The sequence below is a fragment of the Cyanistes caeruleus genome, chromosome 2 (assembly GCF_971803275.1).
Source record: "Cyanistes caeruleus chromosome 2, bCyaCae1.hap1.1, whole genome shotgun sequence".
In the NCBI taxonomy this organism is placed as follows: domain Eukaryota; kingdom Metazoa; phylum Chordata; class Aves; order Passeriformes; family Paridae; genus Cyanistes; species Cyanistes caeruleus.
This window is the reverse complement of record NC_141702.1, coordinates 1,444,973-1,470,000: the sequence shown is the minus strand read 5'-3', so window position 1 is coordinate 1,470,000 and position 25,028 is coordinate 1,444,973. Positions and strand designations below refer to the sequence as shown.

Below are 25,028 nucleotides of genomic sequence, written 5' to 3'. Positions count from 1 at the left end.
GGAAAAAACAAGGAAAAAATGAGGAAAAATGAGGAAAAAATTAGGAAAAGATGAGAGAAAAATGAAGGAAATATGTGGGAAAAATGAAGGAAAAATAATGAAAAATGAGGGAAAAATGAGGAAAAAAATGAGGAAAAAATGAGGGAAAAATGAAGGAAATATAAGAAAAAAATATGGAAAAAAGAGGAAACATGAGGAAAAAATGAGGGGAAAAATAGGGAAAAATAAGGAAAAAATGAGGGAAAAATAAGGAAAAAATGAGGAAAAAATGAGGGAAAAATGAGGGAAAAGTGAAGGAAATATGAGGAAAAAAATGAGGGAAAAAATGAGGGAAAAATGAGGAAAAACCTGAGGAAAAAATGAGGAAAAATGAGGAAAAAATGATGAAAAAATGAGGAAAAAATGAAGGAAAAATGAGTAAATAATGAGGGAAAACTGAGGGAAAACTGAGGAAAAACTGAGGAAAAAAAATGAGGGAAAAATGAGGAAAAATGATGAAAAAATGGATTTTCCCGATTTCCGGTAGAGCCACAGAACATTTCCCAGGAAAGGAGCAGCCCGAAATCCGGGAATGTGGGATGGGAAGGGGAATTCCACCCCAGGAACCCCAAATTTGCTTCCTGAAAATCCCAAAATACGAAAAAAAATCCCCAAAAATGTTTTAAAAGGCCCCAGAATTCCAAACGTTCCTTTGGATCACGGAGCTGCTCAGGGTTTGGTGGGGGTGGGAAAGGCTGGGCTGCGGGAGGAGCCGTTTTTCCATGGAAAAGTGGGATGGAAAAGGCAGGAATGGTTCTTCCACCTCCGGGTGGAAAGCCGGGATGGAATTCCCAGGGAACTCGCGGCTGCCTCTGGATCCCCGGGAGAGTCCAAGGAAAAGCTGGAGCAGCCTGGGATCGGGATTGGGATGGGATGGGATGGGAAGTCCATGGATCCCATCCCAAACCATCCCGGGATTCTGGGATCGAGGACACTCAGGATCCATCCCGGGGGATTTTTATGGAATTCAGGGATGGAAAAGGGAAGGGAGACCCTGCCCGGAGTTGGGAATTCCCAGTGAAGCCCCTGGATCCCGAAATTCCTTCTCCAGGAGGAGTCGGGATGGGGCTGGATCCAATCCCGGTCTGGGAGAGCCGGGAATGTGCAGCCGGATCGGGAAAAGGGATCCCGGGAATGCTGGGAGCCGCTTCCCGAGGCTCCAGGGGCTGCGGGAGAGCTGGGATTTGGGAAAGGGCCGCAGGGCCAGGAGCCAGGGAATGGCTTCCCACTGGGAAAGGGGAGCTGGGAGCTTGGGAAGGAATTCCCAGAGAATCCCTGGGATCAATCCCCAAGGAAAAGCCGGATCACCCTGGGATGGTGGGATTTTGATTGGGATGGGATTGGGATTGGACTGAAGATCCAGGGATCCCATCCAAATAATTTTGGGATTCTGGGATTGAGGACATTCAGGATCTATCCCGGGGGATTATTATGGAATTCAGGGATGGAAAAAGGAAGGGAGACCCTTCCTGGAGTCCCCAATTCCCAGCGAAGCCCCCGAATCCCGAAATCCCTTCCCGGACAGGAAAGTCAGGATGGGGCTGGATCCAACCCCAGACAGCCAGGAATGGAGGGAATTCCCTGGGAAAAAGGGTGAGGAATTTGGGAATCAATTTGTGAGGGGGGCTGGGCTGGAATTCCCAAAAAATCCAAATAAAATCCGTAACCACCCCTCGGGTGGGAACCAATCCCCCGGGGATGGGAATCTTTTCCCAGGGCGGGGCGATTCCAAAGGTTTTGGGATTTTTGGGAATGACCCACCAGGCTCTGGACCTCCTGTCGCAGCCAGCGCTCGTCCTCCAGCATCTGGCGCTGCTGGCGCTCCATGGCGCGCTCCACCCGCAGCCGCTCCAGCTCCAGCAGCTCCTGCGCCTCCTCCCGGCTCCGCGGCCGCTGGAAATCCTCCTCCTGCAAGGGCGGCGGGGAGCGGGTCAGGGACGGGAAACAACCGGGGGAAAGGGGGGAAAGGGAGGGGGAAAGAACGGGGAAAGAATGGGGAAAAATGGGGAAAAAATGGGGGGAAGGAATGGGGAAAGAATGGGGGAAAAGTGGGGAAATAATGGGGGAAAAGTGGGGGAAATTGGGGTAGGAATGGGGAAAAAATGGGGAAAAGAGTGGGGGAAAGAATGGGAAAAAATGGGAAAAAAGTGGGAAAAAGTGGGGAAAGAGTGGGAAAATGATGGGAAAAAAAAGGGGAAAGAATGGGAAAAGAATGGGGAAAAAATAGGGAAAAGTGGGAAAAAATGGGGAAAGAATGGGGGAAAGGAATGCAGAGAGATTGGGAAAAATGGAGAAAGAATGGGAAAAGTGGGAAAAGAATGGGGAAAAAATGGGGAAAAGAGTGGGGGAAAGAGTGGGAAAAAAGTGGGAAAAAAGTGGGAAAAAATGGGGAAAGAGTGGGAAAATGATGGGAAAAAAAAGGGGGAAAGAATGGGAAAGGAATGGGGAAAAAATAGGGAAAAGTGGGAAAAAATGGGGAAAGAATGGGGGAAAGGAATGCAGAGAGAATGGGAAAAATGGGGAAAGAATGGGAAAAAAGTGGGAAAAAAGTGGGAAAAAATGGGGAAAGAGTGGGAAAATGATAGGAAATAAAAGGGGAAAGAATGGGAAAGGAATGGGGAAAAAATAGGGAAAAGTGGGAAAAAATGGGGAAAGAATGGGGGAAAGGAAGGCAGAGAGAATGGGAAAAATGGAGAAAGAATGGGAAAAGTGGGAAAAGAATGGAGAGAAAATGGGGAAAAGAGTGGGGAAAAAATGGGGAAAGAGTGGGAAAATGATGGGAAAAAAAAGGGGAAAGAATGGGAAAGGAATGGGGAAAAAATAGGGAAAAGTGGGAAAAAATGGGGAAAGAATGGGGGAAAGGAATGCAGAGAGAATGGGAAAAATGGGGAAAGAATGGGAAAAGTGGGAAAAGAATGGGGAAAAAATGGGGAAAAGAGTGGGGGAAAGAATGGGAAAAAAGTGGGAAAAAAGTGGGAAAAAATGGGGAAAGAGTGGGAAAATGATGGGAAAAAAAAGGGGAAAGAATGGGAAAGGAATGGGGAAAAAAAAAAGGGAAAAGTGGGAAAAGAATGGGGAAAGAATGGGGGAAAAGTGGAAAATGGGAAAAGAATGGGGAAAAGTGGGAAAAGAATGGGGAAAAGAATTGGGTAAAGTGGGAAAAGAATGGGGAAAGGGGGGAAAAGAATGGGAAAAGAATGGAGAAAGAATGGGAAAATGGGGAAAGAACTGGGAAAGAATAGGGAAAAAGTGGGGAAAAACAGGGAAAGAATGGGGCAAGAATGGGGAAAGAATGGGAAAAGTGGGGAAATAATGGGGAAAGGGAAAAAAATGGGGAAAAGAATGGAGAAAGAAATGGGAAAAGAATGGGGAAAAAGTGGGAAATGGGAAAAGAACGGGGAAAAGTGGGAAAAGAATGGGGAAAAGAATTGGGGAAAGTGGGAAAAGAATGGGAAAAGAATTGGGGAAAGTGGGAAAAGAATGGGGAAAGAATTGGGAAGGAATGGGAAAAGAATGGGGAAAAATGGGGAAAGAGAGGGGGAAAGAATGGGAAAAGTGGGAAAAAATGGGGAAAAGTGGGAAAAGAATGGGGAAAGAATTGGAAGTGGGGGGAAAGAATGGGGAAAAGAATGGGGAGGAAAGTGGGAAAAGAATGGGGAAAAAGGGGGAAAAATGAGGGAAAGAATATGAAAAGAATGGGAAAAAAATGAGGAAAAAATGTGGAAAAGAATGGGGGAAAGGGGAGAAAAGAATGGGGAAGGAATGAGGAAAGAATGGGGAAAGAATGGGAAAGGAATGGGGAGAGAATGGGAAAAATGGGGAAAGAATGGGAGAAAGTGGGAAAACGGGAATAGAATTGGGAAGGAACGGGGGGAAAGTGGGGAAAAAACGGGGAAAGAATGGGAAAAGTGGGAAAAGAGTGGGGAAAGATGGGAAAAGAATTGGGAAGGAATGGGGAAAGGATGGGGAAAAGAGTGGGGAAAGAATGGGGAAAGAATGGGGAAAAAGGGGGAAAAATGTGGAAAAGAATGGGGAAAGAAGGGGGGAAAGAATGGGAAAAGAATTGGGAAGGAATGGGGAAAGAATGAGGAAAAAATGGGAAAGAGTGGGAAAATGGGAATAGAATTGGGAAAAAGTGGGAAAAGAATGGGGAAAGAATTGGAAAAAAAATTGGGAAAGTATGGGGAAAAGGGGGAAAAATGGAGAAAGAATGGGAAAAAATGTGGAAAAGAATGGGAAAAGTGGGAAAAGAATGGGGAAAGAATGGGGAAAGAATGGGGAAAGTGAGAAAAAATGGGGAAAAGTGGGAAAAGAATGGGAGAAAATGGGAAAGAATGGGAAAAATGAGGTAAAAAAAAGGGGAAAGAATGGGAAAATAATGGGAAAAATGGGGAAGGAATGGGAAAGGAATGGGGAAAAATAGGGAAAAGTGGGAAAGAATGGGAAAAGAATGGGGAAAAAGGGAAAAATTGGAAATGGGGTTAGAGGAGAAAAACGGGGGAAAAGGGGGAAAATTTGGGATAAAGGAGAAAAAAGGGAAAAAAAGGGGGAAAAGAGGGAAAAAAGGGGAGAAAGGGGAAAAGTGGGAAAAGGAGATGGAAAAGGGGGGAAATGGGAGAAAATCCAGGAAAAAAAAGGCGGGAAAAACGAGGGAAAAAGAGGGAAAAGGAGGGAAACGGGATTTCCAGGAAGGAGAGGCAGCCGCATTCCGACACGGCGGGAAAGCGACTCATCCCGACGGGATCGGCATTCCCGGAGCGACACCTCGGAGCATCCCAACTCCCAGCAGGAATTTTTGGGATGAAGACCCAAAGATGAAGATTTGGGAAAAATCACCACACCCTTTCGGGAATTTCTGCCCAAAATTCCTTGGAATTACATTCCAAAATTCCGGAATTACAAGAAGGAGAACGTCCCAAAGATCGATTTATCCGTCGGGAACGGGATTTCTCACGGATCCGAGCGGGAAGCGGCGGCGGGAAGCGGCGGCGGGAAGCGGAGGGGGACGGAGGATTGGGAATTCCATGCGGGATCCCGGCGGGAAGCGGATCCGGAGTGGGGCGGGAGGATTGGGAATTCCATGCGGGATCCCGGCGGGAATTCCGGGCTTACCCTCACGCTGCGGCGCTTGAAGGCGCTGTGGCGGCCGGGAGGAGGAGGAGAGCGCCGGGAATTTGCCGGAGTCTGGTACTCGGCGGGACTGGCGAGGGTGGGAGAGCTGGCGCAGAGCCCCTCCGGAACCTGGGAATTCGGGAATTGCGCGGGAGCGGCGGCGAGAGGAGCCCACGGGGAGGGGGGAAAAAACCGGGAATTTAGCGCGGAGCGGGGAAAAGCGGGAAAAGCGGGAATGGCGCCGGGGTTGGGTTCGTGGTGGACTTGGAATGTTTGGTTCTTCCCGAGAGCTCATCCCGAAAAATCGAGCTGGGAAAGCTCAGCCTGGAGAAATCCCCTGTGGAATTCCCCTCTGGAGCTCATCCCGAAAAATCGGGAGTGGTGGAGGGAGCCGGGAAAGCTCAGCCTGGAGAAATTCCCTCTGGAATTCCCCTCTGGAATTCACCTCTGGAATTCCCTGTGGAACTCATCCCAAAAAATCAGGAATTGTGGAGGGAGCTGGGAAAGCTCAGCCTGGAGAAATTCCCTGTGGAATTCCCCTCTGGAATTCCCTCTGGAATTCCCCTGTGGAGCTCATCCCAAAAAATCGGGAGTGGTGGAGTGAGCCGGGAAAGCTCAGCCTGGAGAAATTCCCCTCTGGAATTCCCCTCTGGAATTCACCTCTGGAATTCCCTGTGGAGCTCTTCCCAAAAAATCGGGAGTGGTGGAGGGAGCTGGGAAAGCTCAGCCTGGAGAAATTCCCTCTGGAATTCCCTCTGGAATTCCCCTGTGGAGCTCATCCCAAAAAATCGGGAGTGGTGGAGGGAGCTGGGAAAGCTCAGCCTGGAGAAATTCCCTGGAGAAATTCCCTGTGGAATTCCCTCTGGAATTCCCTCTGGAATTCCCTGTGGAGCTCATCCTGAAAAATCGTGAGTGGTGGAGGGAGCTGGGAAAGCTCAGCCTGGAAAAATTCCCTGGAGAAATTCCCTGTGGAATTCCCTCTGGAATCCCCTGTGGAATTCCCCTGTGGAGCTCATCCTGAAAAATCGGGAGTGGTGGAGGGAGCTGGGAAAGCTCAGCCTGGAGAAATTCCCTCTGGAATTCCCCTCTGGAATTCACCTCTGGAATTCCCCTGTAGAGCTCATCCTAAAAAATCGGGAGTGGTGGAGGGAGCTGGGAAAGCTCAGCCTGGAGAAATTCCCTCTGGAATTCCCCTCTGGAATTCCCTCTGGAATTCCCCTGTGGAGCTCATCCTGAAAAATCGGGAGTGGTGGAGGGAGCTGGGAAAGCTCAGCCTGGAGAAATTCCCCTCTGGAATTCCCTCTGGAATTCCCCTCTGGAATTCCCCGCGGAGCCAGGTTTCGGGATTTGCTTCCCGGGAAAACGAGGGATGGGAACTCGAGCTCCGTTCCGGCTGCTCCGGGGTTTATCGGGAATAATTCCCGCATGGAAAATCCGCGGATGGATCCCCCGTTCCTGGATGGATTCAGATCCACGCGGGTTTTTTGGGAATGCCTGGGACCCCAAGGCCTCCAAGAGCTTTTCCAGCCTCAAGGACTCCGGGATTCCCGGAGGGATCGAACCCCGGAGCGGTGACGCGGAGCCCATCCCAAAATCCACCACATTCCCAGATTTTCCCAGCCCAAATTCCCGTGGGGAATTCCCAAATTTCTCCGGAGCCTCACCTGGAACTGCAGCTTGGGAGCCAGGAGATTATTCTGGGATGGCGGCTTGTACAGGGGCCTGCTGGGCTGCGGGAAAAGCGGGGAAAAAAAACCCCGGGAATTCCTCCGGATCCCATCCGGGAATTCCCGGCCGGGAATCCCAGGGGAGCCCCAAATCCCGACCTTGGGAGGCGGCTCCTGGAATGTCGGCGGCTCCAGGATTTTGGGAGCGCGGTGCCGGTTGTTCCTCTCCTGCTCCTGGGCCAGCTCCTTCTCCATCAGGTAAATGTCGCTGCGGAAAGGGGAGAATCCCGGGAATTCCCGCCTCGCATCCCGAATTTTCACCGGGAAAGCACCCAGGGGGTGGGAGGGGCAGAGAATTCCCGGGTGAATTGCGGGAGGGGAATTCCCGGGGATTCTTCCGTCCCCTTCCCATTCCAAAGGGTCTCCCATGCTCCTCCGAGCCCAAAGTTTTCCATAAAAACTCCCAATCCGAGGATTTTCCCGGATTTTTCATCCACATTCCCAACCCCTCCTGTCCAGAATTCCCAGAATTTCCTGGGAAAGGATCTCTGATGCTCCTCCAAGCCCAAATTTTCCATAAAAACCCCTGATCTGAATATTTTCCTGGATTTTTCGTCCCCATTCCCAACTCCTCCTGTCCAGAATTCCCAGCCTTGGAGGGACCCTTTGGAATGGGAACGTTTCGCTTCCCGGGAAAGTCTCAGAACCCGAATTTTCCATAAAAAAAAACCCAATCCAAAGCTTTTCCTGGATTTTTCATCCACATTCCCACCACCTCCTGTCCAGAATTCCCAGAATTTCCTGGGAAAGGATCTCTGATGCTTCTCCAAGCCCAAATTTTCCATAAAAAAACCCCGATCCGAATATTTTCCTGGATTTTTCATCCCCATTCCCAACCCCTCCTGTCCAGAATTCCCAGAATTTCTTGGGAAAGGATCTCCAAAGTGTCTCCAATGCTCCTCCAAGCCCAAATTTTTCCATAAAAACCCCCGATCCGAATCTTTTCCCAGATTTCCCCCCCACATTCCCGCCTTTCCATGGATCCAGCGGAATTCCGGTCTCACCTGAGGCTGCAGAGCGGCTCCTGGAATTTGGGCTCGGAGGATTCTTTTGGAATGGGAACGTTTCCCTTCCCAGGACTCAGAACCCAAATTTTTCCATAAAAAAAAACCACAATCCGAATCTTTTCCCGGATTTTTCATCCACATTCCCGCCTTTCCATGGATCCAGCGGAATTCCGGTCTCACCTGAGGCTGCAGAGCAGCTCCTGGAATTTGGGCTCGGAGGAGCCGTGGAGACCCTTTGGAATGGGAACGTTTCCCTTCCCAGGAAAGGCTCAGAACCCGAATTTTCCATTAAAAAAACCCAATCCAAAGATTTTCCCGGATTTTCCCCCCCACATTCCCGCCTTTCCATGGATCCAGCGGAATTCTGGTCTCACCTGAGGCTGCAGAGCAGCTCCTGGAATTTGGGCTCGGAGGAGCTGTGGAAATCCTTTGAAATGGGAAAGTTTCCCTTCCCAGGAAATGCTCAGAACCCGAATTTTCCATAAAAAAAACCCCAATCCAAAGATTTTCCCGGAATTTTCCCCCCACATTCCCGCCTTTCCATGGAATTCCGGTCTCACCTGAGGCTGCAGACCAGCTCCTGGAATTTGGGCTCAGAGGAGCCCTTTGGAATGGGAACGTTTCTCTTCCCAGGAAACAGTTCAGAACCCAAAATTTTCCATAAAAAACCCCCGATCCGAATCTTTTCCCGGATTTCCCATCCACATTCCCGCCTTTCCATGGATCCAGCGGAATTCTGGTCTCACCTGAGGCTGCAGAGCAGCTCCTGGAATTTGGGCTCAGAGGAGCCCTTTGGAATGGGAACGTTTCTCTTCCCAGGAAACAGTTCAGAACCCAAAATTTTCCATAAAAAACCCCCGATCCGAATCTTTTCCCGGATTTCCCATCCACATTCCCGCCTTTCCATGGATCCAGCGGAATTCTGGTCTCACCTGAGGCTGCAGAGCAGCTCCTGGAATTTGGGCTCGGAGGAGCCCTTTGGAATGGGAACGTTTCGCTTCCCGGAAATGGTTCAGAACCCGAATTTTCCATAAAAAAAACCCCAATCCAAAGATTTTCCCGGATTTCCCTCCACATTCCCACTTTTCCATGGAATTCCGGTCTCACCTGAGGCTGCAGACCAGCTCCTGGAATTTGGGCTCAGAGGAGCCCTTTGGAATGGGAATGTTTTGCTTCCCGGAAATGGTTCAGAACCCGTATTTTCCATAAAAAAACACCCAATCTGAATCTTTTCCCGGATTTTCCTCCCACATTCCCACTTTCCCATGGAATTCCGGTCTCACCTGAGGCTGCAGAGCAGCTCCTGGAATTTGGACTTGGAGGAGCTGTGGAGACCCTTTGGAATGGGAACGTTTCGCTTCCCGGAAACGGCTCAGAACCCAAATTTTCCATTAAAAAAAACCCCAATCCAAAGATTTTCCCGGTTTTTCCCCCCACATTCCCGCTTTTCCATGGAATTCCGGTCTCTCACCTGAGGCTGCAGACCAGCTCCTGGAACCTGGGCCGTTCCCCGGGATCGTAGTCCCAGCAGCGCGTCAGGAGCGCGTAGAGCGGGGGCGGGCAGCGCTCGGGCTTGGGGAGCCGGTCCCCCTTTTCCAGGACTCCGATCACATCCCGGTTTTCCAGCCAGAAGAACGGCTGCTTCCCGAAACTCAGGATCTCCCACACGCACACGGCTGCGGGGGGCGGCCGAGGGAGATCAGAGAGACGGGAATTCCGCGGGAATTCCGGGGGAATTCCGGGAAAATTCTGGGGAATTTTGGGGGAATTCTGGGGAATTTTGGGGGAATTCCGGGGAATTTTGGGGGAATTCTGGGAAAATTCTGGGGAATTTTGGGGGAATTCTGGGGAATTTTGGGGGAATTCCGGGGAATTTTGGGGGAATTCTGGGAAAATTCTGGGGAATTTTGGGGGAATTCTGGGGAATTCCAGGGAATTTTGGGAAAAATCCTGGAAATTCTGGGAAATTCTGGGAAAACTCCAGGGAATTCCAGTGAATTTCGGTGAATTCTGGGGGATTCCGGGGAATTTTGGGAAAATTCCTGGAAATTCTGGGAAAATTCCGGGGAATTCTGGGAAAACTCCAGGGAATTCCAGTGAATTTCGGTGAATTCTGGGGGATTCCGGGGAATTTCGGGAAAATTCCTGGAAATTCTGGGAAAATTCCGGGGAATTCCGGTGAATTTTGGTGAATTCTGGGGGATTCCGGGGAATTTTGGGAAAATTCCGGGAAATTCTGGGAAATTCTGGGAAAATTACAGGGAATTCTGGGGAAATTCCAGGGAATTCTGGGGGAATTCTGGGGAAATTCCGGGGAATTTTGGGAAATTCTGGGGAATTTTGGGAAAATTACAGGGAGTTCTGGGAAAATTACAGGGAATTCTGGGAAAATTCTGGGGAATTCTGGGAAAATTCCAGGGAATTCCAGGGAATTTGGGGGAATTCTGGGGGATTCTGGGGAATTTCAGGAAAATTCCTGAAAATTCTGGGAAAATTCCAGGGAATTCTGGGAAATTTTGGTGAATTCTGGGGGATTCTGGGGAATTTTGGGAAAATTCCTGGAAATTCTGGGAAAATTCCAGGGAATTCTGGGAAAATTCCAGGGAATTCTGGGGAATTCTGGGGAAATTACAGGGAATTCCGGGGAATTCCTGTGAATTCCGGGGGATTCCGGGGAATCGGGGCCTTCCCATGGGTGTTTGGGTGTTGTTGAGTCCGGGGGGGGCGGTTTTTTAGGGATGGGGATTTTAGGGATTTGGGTTTTTAGGGATTGGGATTTTTAGGGATGGGGATTTTAGGGATTGGGGTTTTTAGGGATGGGGATTTTAGGAATGAGGTTTTTAGGGATGGTGTTTTTTGGGATTGGAGTTTTATGGACTGGGGATTTTTAGGGATGGGGTTTTTAGGGATTGGGGTTTTTAGGGATGGGGTTTTTAGGGATTGGGGTTTTTAGGGATTGGAGTTTTATGGATTGGGGATTTTTAGGGATGGGGTTTTTTGGGATTGGAGTTTTATGGATTGGGGATTTTTAGGGATGGGGTTTTTAGGGATTGGAGTTTTATGGATTGGGGATTTTTAGGGATGGGGTTTTTAGGGATTGGAGTTTTATGGATTGGGGATTTTTAGGGATGGGGTTTTTAGGGATTGGAGTTTTATGGATTGGGGATTTTTAGGGATGGGGTTTTTAGGGATTGGAGTTTTATGGATTGGGGATTTTTAGGGATGGGGTTTTTAGGGATTGGAGTTTTATGGATTGGGGATTTTTAGGGATGGGGTTTTTTGGGATTGGAGTTTTATGGATTGGGGATTTTTAGGGATTGGGGTTTTTAGGGATTGGGATTTTTAGGGATTGGGATTTTTAGGGATTGGGATTTTAGGGATGGGGATTTTAGGGATGGGGATTTTAGGAATGAGGTTTTTAGGGATGGTGTTTTTTGGGATTGGAGTTTTATGGATTGGGGATTTTTAGGGATGGGGTTTTTAGGGATTGGGGATTTTTAGGGATGGGGTTTTAAGGGATTTGGGTTTTTTGGGATGTTTGGAGTTTTTAGGGATGTTTGGAGTGGGGAGAGTGGAATTCATCCCAAAAATTCCAGGAAATCCCTGGATGAGGAGGAGGAAGGGCCTGGTGGTGGGGGGATGGGAGCCCTTCCCAAGGATGGATTATCCCAGGGAAAAAAAACATTGGGATAATCCGGAATTCCGGAGCGGGATTTGTCCTTGTGGATGGTGTGGGAAAGGGATCGATCCCGGGATCCTGATCCCACCCCAGGGAAAAGGGATCGATCCCGGGATCCCGATCCCACCCCACGGGAAAGGGATCGATCCCAGGATCCTGATCCCACCCCAGGGAAAAGGGATCGATCCCGGGATCCCAATCCCACCCCAGGGAAAAGGGATCGATCCCGGGATCCCGATCCCACCCCACGGGAAAGGGATCGATCCCGGGATCCCGATCCCACCCCAGGGAAAGGGATCGATCCCAGGATCCCGATCCCACCCCACGGGAAAGGGATCGATCCCGGGATCCCAATCCCACCCCACGGGAAAGGGATCAATCCCGGGATCGATTTTCCATGGGAGCCATGGGAAAGGGATGAATTCCAGGATCCCATTCTGAATCCCGGGATCCCGATCCGGGCCATGGGAATCGGATCAATCCCAGATCCCGCCCCACGGGAATCGGATCAATCCCGGATCCCGCCCCACGGGAATGCTCCCAATCCCGGATCCCGGCCCACGGGAATCAGATCAATCCCAGATCCCGGCCCACGGGAATCGGATCAATCCCAGATCCCGGCCCATGGGAATTGGATCAATCCCGGATCCTGGCCCACAGGAATGCTCCCGATCCCAGATCCCGGCCCACGGGAATCGGATCAATCCCAGATCCCGCCCCACGGGAATCGGATCAATCCCGGATCCCGGCCCGTGGGAATGCTCCCGATCCCGGATCCCGGCCCACGGGAATCGGATCAATCCTGGATCCCGGTCCATGGGAATTGGATCAATCCCAGATCCCGGCCCATGGGAATTGGATCAATCCCAGATCCCGGTCCATGGGAATTGGATCAATCCTGGATCTCAGCCCACAGGAATGCTCCCGATCCCGGATCCCGGCCCACATAAATCAGATCAATCCCGGATCCCGGTCCATGGGATCAATCCCAGATCCCACCCCACGGGAATCAGATCAATCCCAGATCCCAGCCTGTGGGAATGCTCCTGATCCCGGATCCCGGCCCGTGGGAATCGGATCAATCCCAGATCCCGGCCCGTGGGAATGCTCCCGATCCCGGATCCCGGCCCGTGGGAATGCTCCCGATCCCGGATCCTGGCCCGTGGGAATGCTCCTGATCCCGGATCCCGGCCTGTGGGAATGCTCCCAATCCCGGATCCCGGCCCGTGGGAATGCTCCCGATCCCGGATCCCGGATCCCAGCCCGTGGGAATGCTCCCGATCCCGGATCCCGGCCCGTGGGAATGCTCCCGATCCCGGATCCCGCCCCACCCCGGGATCCCAGCACGCACCGAACATCCAGACGTCGCTGGCGGTGGTGAAGCGTCGGAAGTTGATGGATTCCGGCGCCATCCACTTGATGGGAAGGCGGCTGACGGAAGCTGGAAGGATCCGGGAATGCTCCAGATCCCGGGGATCTTCCCCCGGCTGCGTAGGGATCCCCGGGAGCCCCGACCCCACCGGATCCCACTGGATCCCACCTTTGTAGTACTCCTCATCCTCGATGTAGCGGGAGAGGCCGAAGTCTCCCAGCTTGACGCATTCCGGGGAGGCCACCAGGACGTTCCGCACGGCGATGTCCCTGCCGGAATAACGGGAATTATAACGGGAATTATAACGGGAATTCCGGGGATTGGGAGAGCGGGGGGGGGGGGGTAGGGGATAGGGGGAGAGGGGATCATGGGATTGGGGGAAAACGGGATAATGGGATAATGGGATAACGGTGATGGGATCATGGGATCATGGGATAACAGTGATGGGATAATGGGATAATGGGATAATGGGATAACGGTGATGGGATAATGGGATCATGGGATAATGGATAATAGGATCATGGGATAATGGGATATGGGATAATGGGATGGGATTGGGATGGGATAATGGGATTATGGGATAATGGATAATGGGATCATGGGATAATGGGATATGGGATAATGGGATGGGATTGGGATGGGATAATGGGATATAATGGGATGGGATTGGGATGGGATAATGGGATATATGGGATAATGGGATATGGGATAATGGGATAATGGGATATGGGATAATGGGATAATGGGATAATGGGATAATGGGATATATGGGATAATGGGATATGGGATAATGGGATATGGGATAATGGAATATGGGATAATGGGATAATGGGATATATGGGATAATGGAATAATGGGATAACGGGAGCATGGAATAATGGGATAACGGGATCATGGGACAACGGGATAAGACGAAGAACCCCCCCCCCCAATAACCAACGCACCTTCCCATCAATTCTCCCTCCCCATCCCCCATCCCCAATTCCCAATTAATTCCCACCCCCCCACCCCCACCCTTCCCTGAGCCCACCTCCTCCGTCCCTCCCATCCCGGAATTATTATCCCATCCCGGAATTATCCCATCCCAGAATTATCATCCCATCCCGGAATTATCATCCCATCCCGGAATTATCATCCCATCCCGGAATTCCCCCATCCCGAATCCCGCTTCCCTCACCGATGGACGCAGCTGAGCGCCTCCAGGTAGGCCAGGGCCTTCCCCACCTGCAGCGCGTACAGCACCAGCCTGGGCACCGCCAGCTCCGCCCGACGACGCTCCAGGAACTGCCCCAGCTGCGGCATTCCCGCCCGGATCAGCCCCCGGAATTCCCGAGGGAACTCCAGGAAAGGCCGCCGGGAGAGGCGGGAAAGGGGGGTCGCACCTCTCCGTAGGGATAGAGCTCCATGACGATCCAGGTGGGCTCGTCCTCGGTGATGCCGATGAGTTTGACGATGTGGGGGTGGTCCAGCTTCTTCATCAGCACTGCGGGGGAAGGTGGGGTTCCCAGCTGGGATCATCGGGATTCCCGGGATTCCCGGGATTCCCAGCTGGGACCATCGGGATTCCCGGGATTCCCAGCTGGGATCATCGGGATTCCCAGCTGGGACCATCGGGATTCCCGGGATTCCCAGCTGGGACCATCGGGATTCCCGGGATTCCCAGCTGGGATCATCGGGATTCCCAGCTGGGACCATCGGGATTCCCGGGATTCCCAGCTGGGATCATCGGGATTCCCGGGATTCCCAGCTGGGACCATCGGGATTCCCGGGATTCCCAGCTGGGATCATCGGGATTCCTGGGATTCCCAACTGGGATCATCGGGATTCCCGGGATTCCCAGCTGGGACCATCGGGATTCCCGGGATTCCCAGCTGGGATCATCGGGATTCCCAGCTGGGACCATCGGGATTCCCGGGATTCCCAGCTGGGACCATCGGGATTCCCGGGATTCCCAGCTGGGATCATCGGGATTCCCGGGATTCCCAGCTGGGACCATCGGGATTCCCGGGATTCCCAGCTGGGATCATCGGGATTCCCGGGGTTCCCAGCTGGGATCATCGGGATTCCCGGGATTCCCAGCTGGGATCATCGGGATTCCCGGGATTCCCAGCTGGGACCATCGGGATTCCCGGGATTCCCAGCTGGGATCATCGGGATTCCCGGGATGCCCAGCTGGGACCATCGGGATTCCCGGGATTCCCAGCTGGGATCATCGGGATTCCCGGGATTCCCAGCTGGGATCATCGGGATTCCCGGGATTCCCAGCTGGGACCATCGGGATTCCCAGCTGGGACCATCGGGATTCCCGGGATTCCCAGCTGGGATCATCGGGATTCCCAGCTGGGATCATCGGGATTCCCGGGATTCCCAGCTGGGACCATCAGGATTCCCAGCTGGGATCATCGGGATTCCCGGGATTCCCAGCTGTGACCATCGGGATTCCCGGGATTCCGGGATGAATCCCGACCCGGGGCAGGGGGTGGAGGAGTTGTTTTGGGGTTGTTCCCAAAGGGGTTGTTGGGGGTTGTTGGGATTTTAGGGATCGGGATCCACATCCAGGGGTTCCAGCAGGTTCCCATCCAATAATCCCGTCCCGGGATCCGGGGGGTGGGATTGGGATCCTGTCCCGGGTTTCCGGGCCTGGATCCGATCCCTTTTCCTCCATCCTGAATTCCAAAGGCCCCTTGTTCCCAAAAAGCCACCGGGAGATGCCGGGACAAGGTTGTGTCACCCCCCGCTCCGAGCACTGAGCAGGATCTTATCCCAAAAAAACACCCACAGGACCCTCGGGATCCCGAAAAACACCAGGAGGAAACTTGGGATCCCAAAAAACACCAGGAGGACCCTCAGGATCCCAAAAATCCCTGCAGGACCCTCAGAATCTCAAAAAACACCAGGAGGACCCTCAGGATCCCAAAAAAATGCCAGGAAGAAACTTGGGATCCCAAAAAACTCCCACCAGGACCCTTGAGATCCCAAAAACCCCTGGCAGGACTCTCAGGATCCCAAAAAATTCCCACCAGGACCCTCAGGATCCCAAAAAACCTTGGCAGAACCCTCAGGATCCCGGAAAATCCTGGCAGGACCTTCAGGATCCTAAAAAACCCCTACCAGGACCCTCAGGATCCCAAAAAATCTATCAGGATCCCAAAAAAAACCCTAACAGGACCCTCAGGATCCCAAAAATCCCTGTCAGGACCCTCAGGATCCCAAAAATCCCCAGCAGGACCCTCAGGATCCCCAAAAATCCATCAGAATCCCAAAAACCCCCCACCAGGACCCTCAGAATCCCAAAAAAACACAATAGGACCCTTGGGATCCCAAAAAACCCCAGTAGGACCCTCAGGATCCCAAAAAACCCCAGTAGGACCCTCAGGATCCCAAAAATCCCCACCAGGACCCTCAGAATCCCAAAAATCCCCACCAGGACCCTCAGAATCCCAAAAATCCCCACCAGGACCCTCAGAATCCCAAAAATCCCCACCAGGACCCTCGGAATCCCAAAAATCCCCAGCAGGACCCTCAGGATCACAAAAAATCCATCAGAATCCCCAAAATCCCCACCAGGACCCTCAGGATCCCAAAAAATCCATCAGAATCCCAAAAAATTCCCACCAGGACCCTCAGGATCCAAAAAAACCCTGGCAGGACCCTCAGGATCCCAGAAAACCCTGTCAGGACCCTCAGAATCCCAAAAATCCCCACCAGGACCCTCGGAATCCCAAAAAATCCCCAGCAGGATCCCAAAAATTCCACCAGGACCCTCAGAATCCCAAAAAACCCCACCTGGACCCTCAGAATCCCAAAAATCTCCAGCAGGACCCTCAGGATCCCAAAAAATCCCCATTAGGACCCTCAGGATCCCAAAAAACCCTGGCAGGACCCTCAGGATCCCAGAAAACCCTGGCCGGACCCTCAGGATCCCAAAAATTTCCAGCAGGACCCTCAGGATCCCCAAAAATCCATCAGAATCCCAAAAAATTCCCACCAGGACCCTCAGGATCCCAAAAATTCCCACCAGGACCCTCAGGATCCCCAAAAACCCCAGCGGGATCCCAAAAAATCCCCAGCAGGACCCCAAAGCTCCCCATCCGGATCCCAAAAACCCCAGGGGAATTCCGGGAATACCGGCTTCGCTGAGGAATTTCTCCCGGTTTTCCGGGCTGCAATCCTTCTTGCAGGTCTTGACGGCCACGTCCACGCGCTCCCCGCCCTGCCGGGAGGAGGGAAAAGCGGGAATGCCGCATCCCAAATCCCGGATTTCGGCCCGGCGGGGGTCGGGGAGAAGGGCGGGAATCTCACGGGAGCGGTGTAGATTCCCTGGAAAACCTCTCCGAAGAATCCTTCTCCCAGGATGCGGCCCAGGGCGACGGCGTCGCGGGAGATTCCGAAGGGTTGGGCTGCGGGGAGGCGGGAATGGTTATCCCGGGTTTTGTTTTCCCGGGTTTCGTTATCCCGGGTTTTGTTATCCCGGGTTTTGTTTTCCCGGGTTTCGTTATCCCGGATTTTATTATCCCGGATTTTATTAATTATCCCGGATTTTATTATCCCGGATTTGTTATCCCGGATTTTATTAATTATCCCGGATTTTATTAATTATCCCGGATTTTATTATCCCGGATTTTGTTATCCCGGATTTTATTAATTATCCCGGATTTTATTATCCCGGATTTGTTATCCCGGGTTTGCTATCCCAGGTTTCGTTATCCCGGGTTTTGTTATCCCGGATTTTATTAATTATCCCAGATTTTATTAATTATCCCGGATTTTATTAATTATCCCGGATTTTATTATCCCGGATTTATTATCCCGGATTTCTTATCCCAGATTTATTATCCCGGATTTTGTTATCCCAGGTTTACTATCCTGGATTTTGTTATCCCGGATTTCGTTATCCCGGATTTTGTTATCCCGGATTTTATTAATTATCCCGGATTTTATTAATTATCCCGGATTTTATTATCCCAGATTTATTATCCCAGATTTTATTAATTATCCCGGATTTTATTATCCCGGATTTATTATCCCAGATTTTATTAATTATCCCGGATTTTATTAATTAACCCGGATTTTATTACCCCGGATTTATTATCCCGGATTTTGTTATGCCGGATTTTATTAATTATCCCGGATTTTATTAATTATCCCAGACTTTATTATCCCAGATTTATTATCCCAGATTTTATTAATTATCCCGGCTTTTATTATCCCGGATTTATTATCCCGGATTTCTTATCCCAGATTTTATTATCCCGGATTTATTATCCCGGATTTTATTAATTATCCCGGATTTTATTATCCCGGATTTATTATCCCGGATTTTATTAATTATCCCGGATTTTATTAATTATCCCGGATTTTATTATCCCGGATTTATTATCCCGGATTTTATTAATTATCCCGGATTTTATTATCCCGGATTTATTATCCCAGATTTTATTAATTATCCCGGATTTTATTATCCCAGATTTATTATCCCAGATTTTGTTATCCCGGATTTTATTAATTATCCCGGATTTTATTAATTAACCCGGATTTTATTAATTAACCTGGATTTTCTTATCCCGGATTTATTATCCTGGATTTTGTTATCCTGGATTTTATTATCCCGGATTTATTATCCCAGATTTTGTTATGCCGGATTTAATTAATTATCCCGAATTTTATTTATTAACCCGGATTTTATTAATTAACCTGGATTTTATTATGCCGGATTTATTATCCCGGATTTCTTATCCCAGATTTTATTATCCCAGATTTTATTAATTATCCCAGATTTATTATCCCAGATTTATTATCCTGGATTTATTGTCCCGGATTTGTTATCCCGGATTTTATTATCCCGGATTTTGTTATCCCGGATTTTAATATCCCGGATTTTGTTATCCCGGATTTTATTAATTATCCCGGATTTTATTAATTAACCCGGATTTTATTATCCTGGTTTTATTATCCCAGATTTTATTAATTATCCAAGATTTTATTATCCCGGATTTTGTTATCCTGGATTTGTTATCCCAGATTTTATTAATTATCCCAGATTTATTATTACAGATTTTATTATCCTGGATTTTATTATCCTGGATTTTATTATCCCAGATTTTGTTATCCCAGATTTTATTAATTATCCCAGATTTTATTAATTAACCCAGATTTTATTACCCTGGATTTTCTTATCTCAGATTTATTATACTGGATTTTGTTATCCCAGATTTTATTAATTATCCCGGATTTTATTAATTAACCCAGATTTATTATCCTGGATTTTCTTATCCCGGATTTATTATCCTGGATTTTGTTATCCCGGATTTTAATATCCCGGATTTTAATATCCCAGATTTTAATATCCCGGATTTATTATCCTGGATTTTGTTATCCCGGATTTTAATATCCCGGATTTTAATACCCCAGACTTTAATATCCCAGATTTTATTATTCTGGATTTTGTTATTCCGGATTTTGTTATCCTGGATTTATTATCCTGGATTTTGTTATCCCGGATTTATTATCCCAGATTTTATTATCCCAAATTTATTATCCCGGATTTTATTATCCCGTATTTATTATCCCGGATTTATTATCCCAGATTTTATTATCCTGGATTTATTATCCCAGATTTTTTTATCCCGGATTTATCATCCCGGATTTTGTTATCCTGGATTTTGTTATCCCGGATTTTGTTATCCTGGATTTATTATCCCAGATTTTATTATCCCGGATTTATTATCCCGGATTTTATTATCCCGGATTTATTATCCCAGATTTATTATCCCAGATTTTATTATCCCGGATTTTATTATCCTGGATTTTATTATCCCGGATTTATTATCCCGGATTTTATTCCCTGGGATGAATCCGGCCAGGAAAAGCTGGGGAAATGATCCTGTCCGACCGTGAGGATCCAGGGATCCGGCGCTATCCATCATTCCAAGGATCCAGGGATCCTGCCCCATCCATCCCCAGGGATCCATCCCGGGATCCCTCTCCATCCCCAGGGATCCCGGGATCCAGCCCTCTCCATCATTCCATGGATCCAGGGATTCTGCTCTTTCCATCCTCAGGGATCCCGGGATCCTGCCCAATCCATCCCCAGGGATCCATCCCGGGATCCCTCTCCATCCTCAGGAATCCATGGATCCCATCCTCTCCATCATTCCATGGATCCCGCCCAATCCATCTTTATGGATCCAGGGATCCCGCCCGCTCCATCCTCAGGGATCCATGGGTTCCACCCTCTCCATCATTCCATGGATCCATGGATCCCGCCCAATCCAGCATTCCAAGGATCCAGGGATCCTGCCCGCTCCATCCCCAGGGATCCAGGGATCCTGTCCTCTCCATCATTCCAAGGATCCCGGGATCCCGCCCGCTCCATCCCCAGGGATCCATCCAGGGATCCTGTCCTCTCCATCATTCCATGGATCCATGAATCCTGCCTAATCCATCCCCAGGGATCCATGGATCCCGCCCTCTCTATCATTCCAGGGATCCCAGGATCCTCCCCCACGGATCCTCCGGGACCTTCCGAGAGCTTTGCCGAGGACGGGGCGGGAATTTGGTCCCGTGGGGAATTCCCGAGGGAAGCGCCAACCTCCGGATCTGGGCCGCGAGGACTCGTCCAGGATCTCGGCGTAGATCTCGGAATCTGCGGGAAAACGGGAAGCGGGAAAAGCGGGATCGGGAAGCTCAGCGGGAGGAGAGCTCCGGAGGATCCGGTGCTCCTCCGGGATGCAAGGATGCATCCCAAACCTCGGGAAAAGAGTTTGGGGAGTCCAGCCCCCCCAAATCCTGCATGGAAATGGTCCCTAATCCCAAAATCCTAAATCCCAAATCCCAAAATCCCAAATCCCAAAATCCCAAATCCAAATCCCAAATCCTGCACGGAATGGCTCCCAAATCCCAAATCCCTAATCCCAAAATCCCAAATCCCAAAATTCCAAATCCTGCTCGGAACAGCTCCCAAATCCCAAATCCCAAATCCTGCATGGAAATGGTCCCTAATCCCAAAATCCTAAATCCCAAATCCCAAAATCCAAACCCAAATCCAAATCCCAAATCCTGCACAGAACGGCTCCCAAATCCCTAATCCCTAATCCCAAAATCCCAAATCCCAAAATTCCAAATCCTGCTCGGAACAGCTCCCAAATCCCAAATCCCAAATCCCAAATCCTGCATGGAAATGGTCCCTAATCCCAAATCCCCAAATCCCAAAATCCCAAATCCCAAAATCCTAAATCCAAATCCCAAATCCTGCACGGAATGGCTCCCAAATCCCAAATCCCTAATCCCAAAATCCCAAATCCCAAAATTCAAAATCCTGCTCGGAACAGCTCCCAAATCCCAAATCCCAAATCCCAAATCCTGCATGGAAATGGCTTACAAATCCCAAAATCCTAAATCCAAAATCCCAAAATCCCAAATCCCAAAATCCCAAATCCCAAAATCCCAAATCCCAAATCCTGCATGGAATGGCTCCCAAATCCCAAATCCCAAATCCTGCATGGAATGACTCCTGAATCCCAAGATCCCGAATCCCAAGATCCCAAATCATAAAATCCCAAATCCTGCTTGGAACGGCTCCCAAATCCTGCGATCCTGAATCCCATGGCCCCAGGATGAGTTCCAAATCCCAAGATCCCGAATCCCAAAATCCCAAATCCTGCATGGAACGGCTCCCAAATCCCAATTCCCTAATCCCAAAATCCCGAATCCCAAAATTCCAAATCCTGTTCGGAACGGCTCCCCAATCCCAAATCCCAAATCCAATCAAAAATCCCGCTCTGAATGGCTTACAAATCCCAAATCCCAAATCCCAAACCCCACTTGAAATGGTTCCTAAATCCCAAGATCCCAATCCCGAGATGCCAAATCACAAAATCCCAAATCCTGCTTGGAATGGCTCCCAAATCCCAAAATCCCAAATCCCAAACCCCAAGATCCCAAACCCCCAAATCCTGCTCGGAATGGCTCCCAAATCCCAAAATCCCAAATCACAAACCCCAAGATCCCAAACCCCCAAATCCTGCTTGGCATGGCTCCCAAATCCCAGAATCCCAAATCCCCAAGATCCCAAATCCCCAAATCACAAATCCCCAAATCCCGCTCGGAATGGCTCCCAAATCCCAAAATCCCAAATCCCCGAATCCGGTGATCCCGCGATCCCGAATCCCGCGGGATTTGGGGAAGGGGCAGAGCCGAGCTCACCGCCGCTGGCGCTGTGGGAAACGCTGGAATTCCTCTCTCCCAGATTCCTGAGGGTGGGAAGAGGCTCAGGGAGCGGGACGGGGGATGAGGAGCGGGATCAGCGGGATCCCAACCCCGCACCGGGGCCGGGAATCCCGGGAAAAGGGCCGGGATCACTCACGGGGCCGGGATCTGCGGGAGGCTGATCCGCTTCTCCCGGTCTGCAGGGAGGGAAGGGAAAATCCCATCAAACCCGAATCCCGTCCCAATCCCATCGAATCCCATCAAATCCCATCCCGATCCTGTCCCGATCCCGTCCCGATCCCATCCCGATCCCATCCCGATTCCATCAAATCCCATCCCAAACCCATTTCCAATCCCATCTCAATCCCATCACAATCCCGTCCAAATCTCATCCCAATCCCATCCCAATCCCATCAAAATCCCAAATCCCAATCCCATCCCAGTCCCATCAAATCCCATCCCAAATCCCATCCCAAATCCCAATCCCAATTCCATCCCAATCCCATCCCAATTCCATCCCAATCCCATTTCCAATCCCATCTCAATCCCATCCAAATCTCATCCCAATCCCATCCAATCCCATCCCATTATCCCATTCCATCCCAATCCCAATTCCATCCCAATCCAATCCCATCCCAATCCCCTCCCAATTCCATCCAATCCAAATCCCATTTCCAATCCCATCCCAATCCCATCCATTCCCGTCCCAATCCCATCCCAATCCCATCCCATCAAGTCCCAATTCCATCCCAATCCCATCAAATCCCATCCCAATCCCATCCAAATCCCAATCCCATCCCAAATCCCATCCCAATCCCAAATCCCAATCCCAAATCCCAATCCCATCAAATCCCATCCCAATCCCATCAAATCCCTATCCCATCCCAATCCCATCTAATCCCGTCCAAATCCCATCTCAATCCCATCCCAAATTCCAAATCCCAATCCCATCCCAATCCCATCCCAGTCCCATCAAATCCCATCCCAAATCCCAATCCCATCCCAATCCCATCCCATTCCCATCAAATCCCGATCTCATCCCAATCCCATCCCATTATCCCATCCCAATCCCATTTCCAATCCCGTCCAAATCCCATCCCAATCCCATCAAATCCCAATCCTGTCCCAATCCCAATCCCAATCCCAATCCTAATCCCATCCCAAATCCCATCCCATTATCCCATCCCATTATCCCAATCCCAACCCACCCCACCTCACTCCATCCCACAATCCCACAATCCCATGATCCCACAGGTTCCCGCCATCCCACGGGATCCACCCCGCCACCCCGTTATCCCATCCCAAATCCTAATCCCATCCCAATCCCATCCCATTATCCCATCCCAATCCCATTTCCCATCCCGTCCAAATCCCATCCCAATCCCATCAAATCCCAATCCTGTCCCAATCCCATCCCAAATCCCAAATCCCAAATCCTAATCCCATCCCAATCCCATCCCATTATCCCATCCCATTATCCCAATCCCAACCCACCCCACCTCACCCCATCCCACGGGATCCCACGATCCCATGATCCCACAGGTTCCCGCCATCCCACGGGATCCACCCCGCCACCCCATTATCCCATCCCAAATCCCAATCCCATCCCAAATCCCATCCCATTATCCCATCCCATTATCCCAATCCCATCCCACCCCACCTCACCCCATCCCACAATCCCACGGGATCCCACAATCCCACAACCCCCCAATCCCACGGGATCCCGTTATCCCATCCCGGCCCTCCGGCATTCCCACCTTTCCTCGGGAACGCGATCAGCGACGTCTCGGAGTCCCCCTGGAGCCGGCAGTAGCCGTCGATGAGGTCGGCCATGTTCTCCGCCTCCGCCAGCGACGACGTCCGGATCGCCAGCGACTTGGGAATTCCGGGAATTCCCGTCGATCCCGCTTTTCCCTCACCCCCAATCCCGCTATTCCCGGCCACCAATCCCACTATTCCCACCCACCCAGGACAACGCAAAGCATTCCCGGCGCCGGGCGGGAACGCTCCCAAGTTTTGGGGAGGACACGAGCGGGAAACGGAGCTCAATCCCGGGAAATCCCGGGAAATCCGGAGCTCGGCATTCCCGGGAATTCTCCTGACCTGGGGGTTCCCGCTGAGCGCCAGCTGCAGCAGCGCCTGCCCGTCCTCGGCCGCCGAGCAGCGGATGGATCGGATATCCCGGAATTCCGCCAGGCAGGTGGGCTGGGAAAACACCGGGGGGGGAGAATCCGTCGGGAATTCCACCCGAGGTGAGTGGGATCGGCCGCGTCCGGAGCGATTCCCGGCCGGAATTCCCACCTTGGAGTCCTTGGCGGTGAGCTGGCGGATGCCCTTGGGGCCGATGACCAGATCCACCGTGATGTTCCACCCTTGCTGCGCGCGGAGGGAGCGGGAAAGGCCGGGAATTCGGGATCAGGACCGGTCGGGAATTCGGGATCGGAACAGGCCGGGAATTCGGGATCAGGAGAGGCCAGGAATTCAGGATCAGAACAGGCCGGGAATTCGGGATCAGAACAGGCCGGGAATTCGGGATCAGAACAGGCCGGGAATTTGGGATCAGAACAGGCCGGGAATTCAGGATCAGGAGAGGCCAGGAATTCAGGATCAGAACAGGCCGGGAATTCGGGATCAGAACAGGCCGGGAATTCGGGATCAGAACAGGCCGGGAATTCAGGATCAGAACAGGCCGGGAATTCGGGATCAGAACAGGCCGGGAATTCGGGATCGGAACAGGCCGGGAATTCGGGATCAGGACCGGCCGGGAATTCGGGATCGGAACAGGCCGGGAATTCGGGATCAGAACAGGCCGGGAATTCGGGATCGGAACAGGCCGGGAATTCGGGATCAGAACAGGCCAGGAATTCGGGATCAGGACCGGTCGG

The 25,028-nt window shown here is 50.8% G+C and overlaps 1 protein-coding gene across 1 annotated transcript in view; it reads right to left on the bottom strand.

Annotated features, from left to right (window-relative positions):
* Window positions 1-25,028, bottom strand: part of PTK2B (protein tyrosine kinase 2 beta) — a 54,629-nt gene that overhangs the window by 6,225 nt on the left and 23,376 nt on the right. The window contains exons 9-25 of the mRNA XM_086875379.1: window positions 24,445-24,519; window positions 24,247-24,348; window positions 23,901-24,018; window positions 22,301-22,340; window positions 22,141-22,187; window positions 20,528-20,581; window positions 17,239-17,336; window positions 17,065-17,149; window positions 14,319-14,419; window positions 14,114-14,229; window positions 13,105-13,205; window positions 12,916-13,005; window positions 9,357-9,561; window positions 6,978-7,086; window positions 6,816-6,881; window positions 5,152-5,280; window positions 1,801-1,947 (exon numbers count right to left, since the gene is read on the bottom strand). Of these exons, the coding sequence (XP_086731505.1) occupies window positions 1,801-1,947; window positions 5,152-5,280; window positions 6,816-6,881; window positions 6,978-7,086; window positions 9,357-9,561; window positions 12,916-13,005; window positions 13,105-13,205; window positions 14,114-14,229; window positions 14,319-14,419; window positions 17,065-17,149; window positions 17,239-17,336; window positions 20,528-20,581; window positions 22,141-22,187; window positions 22,301-22,340; window positions 23,901-24,018; window positions 24,247-24,348; window positions 24,445-24,519 (1,683 nt within the window). The remainder of the gene's footprint in view (window positions 1-1,800; window positions 1,948-5,151; window positions 5,281-6,815; window positions 6,882-6,977; window positions 7,087-9,356; window positions 9,562-12,915; window positions 13,006-13,104; window positions 13,206-14,113; window positions 14,230-14,318; window positions 14,420-17,064; window positions 17,150-17,238; window positions 17,337-20,527; window positions 20,582-22,140; window positions 22,188-22,300; window positions 22,341-23,900; window positions 24,019-24,246; window positions 24,349-24,444; window positions 24,520-25,028) is intronic.